Consider the following 8,584-nt stretch of genomic DNA (forward strand, 5'->3'; position numbering starts at 1 on the left):
CCATGATTAGAATTTGGCGCGCACAGAAAGCTATGTAAGCATAAGAGCCAGTTGCTTGACATACCTGCGTGGCCCGTGCGACGAAATAACTTCATGGGATTGATCGATTTCTCTTACATTGTGTGCTGAGACTGAAACTTTTCACCTCGGGCAAAGCTTCGTCGCACGGCCGAAACAAACATAGCGAGCAACAGAGCTTGTTGCATATGTGCGTGTTAAAACACACGAAAGGACTCCAAACGACACTTCACTCTGATTGGGCAGAAAAACACAAAGATTTTCTGGCACCAATCAGATGCCAGAACGACTGCGACCGTTTGGAACTAGTCTTGTAAGACAATGTCCCCAGGGGCTCTTCTGCCCTTAACTTGAAATCGACTCACTGCCCCTGGGTCTCCGAGGATGTACAAAACCATGACCCCATGAAAAAGTATGTTATCGACCAAGTGGAAAGTCAAGATGGCTAGATATTGGCCGAGTTCTTTTTTGCGTTTTTGTGGAACTAAACGAATTCCGGGTACATAACACAAAAAATGAATGAGGTAAGTATCTCAACATCTTGAGATACGTGGGTTAATAAAGGATTTCTTAAATAGCAAAAATATTTCGCCTAATAAGAATAAAAAATTACTTGTTTATTTTGAGAGCCCGGTGGGAAAAAAGCCAACTGTTGCAGCACAATATGTAGGGTCGTTTATGTTTTCTTTGTTTTGACTGTCTTCCGCCACTTTTTGCATCTACATCGCCGACATTGCCCCAAAATCACAAACTTAGAAATTCTCCTCTTGCGCGGGGTCAAAGCGAGCCCATCATGGGCCCATCTTGCCCGCTCGGGTAGCCAATCTGAACATAGTGTTCGCTTGATATTGCCCACGGGTGCCTCCAGTGATATGATAGGGTGTTTTACAACGCCTTTATAAATGTAGTGGCGATGTCTCATGAGTTAGACGTCTTCTCCATCTTGTTTTTTCATTAACAGACTCCTGAGCGCGGTACCAAGCATCAGCAGCTGGCGAAACCACATAATTCTGCTATTATCCGTAGCTGTAGAAGCCTTTCTAATCGTGTTACGGGTGCGCAAGTCGACGCATTCAGTAAAAGTACTACACGTTTTTTATCCTTTCTTAAATCCAGTTCTCTTATCACAAGAGTGCATGTTTCTTCACTTAAGTTCTGCTCGCGCTAGGCTCTTCCTGACGAGGCCTTTGCTCTCTACTTCCCACGTTACACCCATGAATCTCTGCGATTTCCGTTTGAGAAACTTTCTCCAATTTTTGCTTCATTGTTTTACAGGCCATTTTATTTCATAGCTCACTGGTGAAATTTTTCTCCTCCCTAGCACTCTCCACCAGATCAAACAATAGCGTATGATTTCTAATAATAAATATTAACAATTTCCATAATTCGAGCAGTGAAAATTACAAATTTCACAACGAAGCTGTCTCGTTTAGTCATTTCATAGCAATCGAGTTTCGTTGGAATCTTGATAATAATCGACCACCACCTGTTTGTTTTTGTGTCTCCGCTGACGAACATTGAAGATTCCGCTTTAAAGTCTCTATTTTTGTGCTCTTTGTTTATTAACTATTTTTTTAAAGTGTCATAAAACGGCAAGGTTATGAATCGAAAGAACTTTGAGACACTACGCTACCGTGGAACTTACCCATGATGCCTTGCAAGTTTGACTTGATGGTTTCGCCTAAGTTTTTTTTCAAATCCAATGGAAAAATCTTGGCTTGTAGCCAAAACATTGTTTTGAAATGCTGTTAAATGTCACTCGTACTGATTTAATTACTATACTAAACCATGGACTAATTGCTGACAGTCTGTAGGTGTTCAGAAATGAATTTACGGCAAAACACTAGCTGAAGTAACATTAGCCGAAGAACAACAAATATATGAAACATATGTATGAACTGCGGTTATGAAACGTATATATGCACGATCCTTCGCAGTAAAGCACTATTTGAGCAATAGTGAAAATCAGACCTGAAAAAAAAATTTTTTTTTTTTTTTTTTTTTTTCAGGTCTGATTTTCACTATTGCTCAAATAGTGCTTTACTGCGAAGGATCGTGCATATATACATTAGCCGAAGAATAAAAAAATGACCGTTTTCTCGACCTAGTTGTTTTAATCTGCGAACAGTTTCCAGCCCAGCCAATTTCCATGAGTTTTGTAACTAATTTAGGAAGAAAGTTCTTAATTCAACAGAGATTCTTTGTTTGTATTAGTGATTTCAAATCACGCATTGTTTATCATACATTTATCCTCAGGTCTAGTTTACCCTATCTATTTCATTCTGTTTCCGGCTCCATACTTAATATTCTTTTCAAAATTCAATCATTTTGTACTCTGCCTCTGTTTCGCCTTTACTCTAACTCTTGATCCTTTCCTTAATCTTTTTTCTATAGCTATTTGTTGTCTTGTGTTCTGCTAATTGGTCCTTCTAGGTAATGTCACTATTACTTTCAACTCTGCATGAGATCCCCGCTGCGAGGTTAACAAGTTTCATAGCAATGATTAACTGATAAGAGAGATTATCATATCAACAAGCTAGTTAAAGACGTTACTCATGGATATTCGGGGCCTTAAAATTACAAGATCGGAACTGACAAGATTGAAACAATTTGAGTGAGTCACATTTACACTAGTATCAGATTGCTTCCCGTCTTAAACGTCTTCGGCAAAGAACATTTGACCTATCACGTATAATTAAACTGTCCTCTTTCAACTCCACAATGCAGCTTAATTTTAACCCAAACTTTTTTAAACCTATAGGTGTTCGAATACACAAAGAGAAACAGACGCCCTCCGCTAGATTAAGGAATGCAAGTAAGTAAGTAAGCAAACTTTATTCAAGCCGTCGTGTAACTTTATCATGTTGCTAATTGGAGACACCAAAACATAAATAACAAAATAAGACTAATATAGACATACTATAAGTGGTAGAAATAAAGAGTTATGTGTATATGCACTGTTAGTTTTAAAACGCCCCCTGTTTAAACGACATTTTCCAGTAACAATCGATAGCTGTAGTTTCAATTAAACGTGCTCAAATGTACTACGCATTAATTAGGAATTTGCACATTCATGTTTTTTCAAACTTAAGTTCGTGTTTTAGGAAATGAAACAACACTTCAAAAATGTAGGGTTACACTTTTCAAGTAACGCCCCAGATACAATCATGTATGCGCGTGTTTTAAAAGGCAACTCGTAATAACCATACTACTTAGTTATTCCGCAACCGCTACGATCGGAAGATCAATCAGGTACAGGCGACAGGCTACCATTTGATTACTATTAGCGATACTTTCTGGTATCGTCTGTGCGAGTCGTCACCAAAGTAAGTTTCTTTTCTTTTACCTTAAGTATTTTAATTGTCATTATTGCCAAATAACTAGTCTTTTTGTAAGGTCGAGGTGTTGTCACGCTACGAAACCAATATTGTCTATCAGTTTTTCTGAATGGTCTTTTTGTGCTGTTAAGCACTGATTAATTGTCTGTAACGTGACTATGTAGCGAATACTGTATGTTAGCTGAAATGTATGGAATTATTGTTTTCAGTTCGAACCTGCACTACGTTAGACAACACTACGTTGCACTGCACTACTTCGTTGTACTCTCTGTCGCGACTACGAACTTTGCTACCTTAATATTTTTTACCTTCTGTCATCACCCTCGTTATCACTGTAACTTGCGAACCTTGAACTGTAATTAAACGTGTGTTAATCATTATGCAAACTGAGTTCGAATTGTCTATCGCCTCGCACATCGCTATCCCTGTAATTGTTAAGTTTCTGATTAAGGCGCAACCTTAGGATCCTGACGTTTACATGCACAATGTTAAAAATTATAGGATTATAGTTTAGGAATGACCAGTGAATGAATAATGATAATTAATGAATGATTATAGTTTAAGAATCACATAGAAAACAGCTAGTTGGACATTTCTCAATCAAAAAACTTTCTATGTCCATTTCCACATTGTGTCCGTACATTTCCCGGTAGTTTGGACCATAAATAAGGCCTTAGATGTCCGATAGAATGCTTTCCATAGGTTACTGTATTGTCTCAGTATAACAAGTCTGGTGTACGTAAATTGTAGGTTGAACATTAACACCATCAGGTCTTGCAGTCTTCTATTACGTAAAGTAGGTATTCCTGCTTTCTTTAACAGATGTTCGTATGCACTGTTCTTTCTCCTGTATCATCTCCAGTTTCCGCCGATCAGATGCTCTAAGGAATAGCCAAAGAAGTGAGTAATAGTTTAGCTTCGGCCTAATTATCGCTTTAAGGTGGCTCAATAGGGTTATGCAAGATCACGAAGCGCGCGCCAGTGACATCAATCGAAAGTTAATTTTTCTCGTTGTTTTTGCTATTTTTCAAATCAAAGCTACTGAAACATAAAAAACAAGGGCCTAAATTTGCTGTACAACAGTCACCTCTGAAGTCAAGGCTTTTAGTCCCAAATTAAAACTACTCAAATATCGCCATTTTTTGACGTCTGTTTGACTTTGATTTCAATTTTCTTCAATTTCCTTCGGTAAAATTTTCTATTATTCTCCGACCGGGTAGAGTCTGACAAGACGAAACTTTTGAAATCGAAAAAAATAGGGGTTGTCAAGGTAGTTTTTTCGCTTTTAACATTTTTGTTGTTTTTTGGCTGAGCGAAAAACCTGTCCTACAAATTTTTCTGATAAATTCACAGCAAGGAAAGCTAAAAGGGTATAACATCTCTGCCAAATTTTAAGGAATTTCACCGAACGAAATACGAGAAATCTGAGGGGGAACTTTCTATTTTCTTACCTCAATGACAACCACGTGATCAGAATAGGAACTCGCCAAGATCGCTATTTGAGCGTGCGCGAACTTTCGAACCACGCGGTTTTGTCGAGAACAAGTGTGTAAACACGGGCGGTCATTATCTTTGACGTTTTTGTACAAACTGCTTTTGACCTGAAAGTCAGTTGAGAACATACCTTAATTTACTATGCCGCAGAATCCTTGGAAATCTCTTCGAAGTGTTTCAAAATTGCGGAGACTATTCTCGTCGTGTTTGTGACCCTTGGAAGCGATGAGCGACTGGACAATGGCGGTCTCGTCAAAATACACACAAGACCTTTCCGTCCAAATCGTTGGTACAAATTATTTAAATCCTCATATCTTAAGCCACTGCCAGCAATAGGCCTTTTGCAACAAACCGTCACGTGACTGATTTTCCCTTAGCAACGCCATACTGGAGGGCAAGCTATTCAGTCTTTCCTTGACAACCAACAAAGCGCGAGTGGGCGGAATAGATACAAAGGTAAGGTTAAAGGTCTCTTAAGGCGTTTGTTTGTCATAATGTCACAAGAAAACAATAGGACAATATCTCTTTAGAATTTTTACATACAACTGAACTAGTCTTGGACTGAAATCAGTCACCAAAGGCCGAGTTTCAGACTCGTGAAGTTTTAGCACGTGCTCGCTTAAAGCGATAGCAATGGCAGCGACCTAACCGAAAAATCTCCTTGATTACATTTTAATAATTCGACTTGATCGCTTTTTTTAAGTAAAAGTTTGGTTTCAGGGTTTTGACTGGATTGTTTGAATTTAATTTATGCCGGCAGGTGAAGAACTGACGAGTTTTATCTAGGGCAACTTGCAACGGTGGTCACGATGAGTAAATTTCATTGCTGTGTTCCTGGTTGCAATGCAGATAAGCGTTACGACCTTGAAAATAAGTTATCGTTTCACAGATTTCCGCCACACTCCAAGAAAGAGCTTAGAGATGGCTGGGTGAACAATATCCGTAGAGATAAAGGAGAATATTTTGAGGTAAATCAGTGTTTTTTTTTTGTGCTGGCAAGGAGCTTGACATTTAAGCTTAGCTTTCAAAATTAAAGGTTCTTTCGTGTTTCTCAGATAACTGACAGCACGAGGGTGTGCTCTCAGCATTTCAAACCGAGCGATTTTAAGCCTCCGGATAACAACGGTCGACGACTTTTAGAAGAAGGAGTAAAACCTATTATATTTTACTGGTCCAAGGAGAGGAAAGAAAGGAGACCACTTCATCGAGTAGTGTAAGGCTTTCTAGTCATCTGCTTTGTGGTTTCACTTAAGATGTTAATAGCACATTGTAAGTAAATTAATGGAAATTAATTTAAATCAATCCTAATCCGTCATCATGTTGATTCTAGGCTACGCGAGTCTGAAAAGAGTGACTTGTCTGTTGAGGAAGAAGGCCCCTCAGAGCTAGAAGTTGCACAAGCAGAAACAGCTGCAGCCAAAGCAGATGCTGAAGCCGCAGAGGCCGCGTTAGAACTTGCCCTGGGACTCCTGAAGTCTTCCCAGAGGGATTTGGTTGCAGCAGAGGCTAAGATCAGCGCTCTACAAATCCAAGTTGACATTTCACGTTTTGGGCTTCAAAGATTTCAGGCAGACGATGATAGTATAAAATTCTACACTGGATTTCCCAGTTATAACCATCTTCTAAAGGTATATAGTTTGTTAGAGCCCTCAGCTGAACGAATGACTTACATCTACAGTGCAGGTATGAAAGGGACTCTGAAAATAAGCTTAATGTTCCACTACCGCGCACTAATTATTACAGAAAAGGCTTTAGCTACAATGGCGCCACATTATGGAACAGTTTACCACGCGATATAAGGAACACAGAGTCTCTGGGGTTATTTAAACGTAAGATCAATGACATTTTTAAAGTCTAACGCACGGCATTCACGGAAAACAGCTTTAGTGTTATAGTATGTAGTTTTAATTTTAAATATCTTAGCGTATGTGATATGTATTTTTATAGGCTGATGAATTGTTCGTGTCTAAATAAAGATTACAATACAATACAATGTCCAGGAGAGTCGGCCATCTGCAAGGACAATGGTTCTTATCGATGAGTTTTTTTTATTTCTTGTAAGGGTAAGGGTAGGTCTTTTTGCCCAAGACTTAGCAGATAGGTTTAACATTCACATTGCTACTGTAAGTAGGAAAGTTATAACTTGGGCAAACTTTTTGTACTTTTTTCTGGGGAACCAGGTTATCTGGCCAAGTAGGGAAGAGATAGATTTGCACATGACAGAGGGTTTTAAGAGGTTGTACCCAAAAACAAGGATAATACTGGATTGCACAGAAATTTATGTTCAGTCACCTTCATCCCTATTATTACAATCGCAGTTGTACTCTACTTACAAGAGCAACACAACGCTTAAGGGTCTAGTAGGTATTGCCCCTCATGGAGCTATTACTTTTGTATCAGCCCTTTACACTGGATCTATATCAGATAAAGAAATAACTAGAGTTTCAGGAATATTAGATCTTTTAGAACCTGGAGACACTGTGATGGCTGACAAGGGCTTTGACATAGGTGATATGCTAAGGGAAAAAGGGATAAGTTTAAACCTTCCTCCATTTCTTCATTACAGTGGCCAATTTAGTGCTCAACAAGTCCAAGAGACAAAGCAAATTGCCAAACTGCGAATCCACGTTGAGAGGGCGATACCGAGAATTAAAGAGTTCCACATTTTTGATTCACATATCCCTCTCAACTTAATGGGTACAATTAATCAAATTTACACAGTAATTTGCTTATTAGTGAACTTCCAGGGACCACTGATAATGTCATCAGCATAAGGATAGATAATACATGAGAAAAACATAGTTAGCCCACTTTACTTTATGGTAAACATTGTGGAAAGCCTACAACCAAAATTCTGTCAAAGGAATTAGATAGTGTACAATCAATACTGTGACAAATCCAGGCTATGCCTTAGGCAATAAAAGGTCATGCGACAAGAAACAATTATTGGTTCATTGTAAATAACCTTAGAGATTGACCAATACTTTTAAGGGAGTATAGTTGCAAGAAATTTGCCAGGATGAATTTTTATTTCATTGTACAACTGCAAACATGTTTCTTGAAGACCCAACAGTTCATTATTAAACATTTATATCTGTAGTTGGTGAATTTTATTCAATCCATGCAAAGACTTCAATTTTTTTCATCCCCCTTAAATACATTAGTGGTATTAAAATCTTGTAAGAGTGGGAATATCTGTCTTCAATAGTATGCATTAATGCAGTTTCTTTGTATTGAGAAACTGAAATAAAAGAAAACATCTTAATCAGAGTTCTAAGTGTTACAAAACCTTGACACAGTAATAGATTACTGCCGAATCATCAAGTCTTGAGGACAATACACTTAAGCTTGAACATGCATAACCAACTTATTGTTGTTCATTTAATTTCTTTTAAGTTCATTCTGTGTACAAATAATAATAATAATACTAGCTAGTATGTACTTGAAACAGAAATTATTAGGAGTTTGCACATTTCAAGGTTCCTATTACTTCAAATAAAAATCAAAAAAGAAGGCATCCACATTGTTTTGGCAGTCTGAAAAAATTCTGCATCATAATAAATTCTTTCACAGAAGAAAGTTGTCTCATTGATATAACAGAAAAAGTCATTCCATTCCAGTCCAGAAAGGCCCAACTGACACTGCACTTGGTAATAGTATTCATGGTTTCTCTTCAGTGATAGCTGCTTGGTTACAGGGTTTTTGTAAAGATAAGGTACTCCATCAAAATCAGT

The 8,584-nt window shown here is 38.0% G+C and overlaps 1 protein-coding gene across 1 annotated transcript; it reads left to right on the plus strand.

Annotated features, from left to right (window-relative positions):
* Positions 1–4,293: 4,293 nt before the first annotated feature.
* On the plus strand, positions 4,294–7,624 carry LOC148738283 (uncharacterized). The gene is made up of 5 exons (XM_088749407.1): positions 4,294–5,306; positions 5,611–5,818; positions 5,906–6,063; positions 6,181–6,533; positions 7,251–7,624. The coding sequence occupies exons 2-5, from the start codon at positions 5,660–5,662 to the stop codon at positions 7,622–7,624; spliced, it is 1,044 nt and encodes a 347-aa protein (XP_088605533.1). The 5' UTR covers positions 4,294–5,306; positions 5,611–5,659.
* Positions 7,625–8,584: the final 960 nt, after the last annotated feature.

Source organism: Stylophora pistillata, chromosome 2 (genome assembly GCF_964205215.1).
Source record: "Stylophora pistillata chromosome 2, jaStyPist1.2, whole genome shotgun sequence".
Classification (NCBI taxonomy): Eukaryota; Metazoa; Cnidaria; class Anthozoa; order Scleractinia; family Pocilloporidae; genus Stylophora; species Stylophora pistillata.

Bases quoted from the DNA above. Each gene is read 5' to 3' on its own strand.
- LOC148738283 (XM_088749407.1), top strand. From the start codon at position 5,660: ATGAGTAAATTTCATTGCTGTGTTCCTGGTTGCAATGCAGATAAGCGT. The intron at 5,819-5,905 runs GTAAATCAGTGT...CGTGTTTCTCAG, and splicing joins ATAAAGGAGAATATTTTGAG to ATAACTGACAGCACGAGGGT. The intron at 6,064-6,180 runs GTAAGGCTTTCT...TGTTGATTCTAG, and splicing joins AGACCACTTCATCGAGTAGT to GCTACGCGAGTCTGAAAAGA.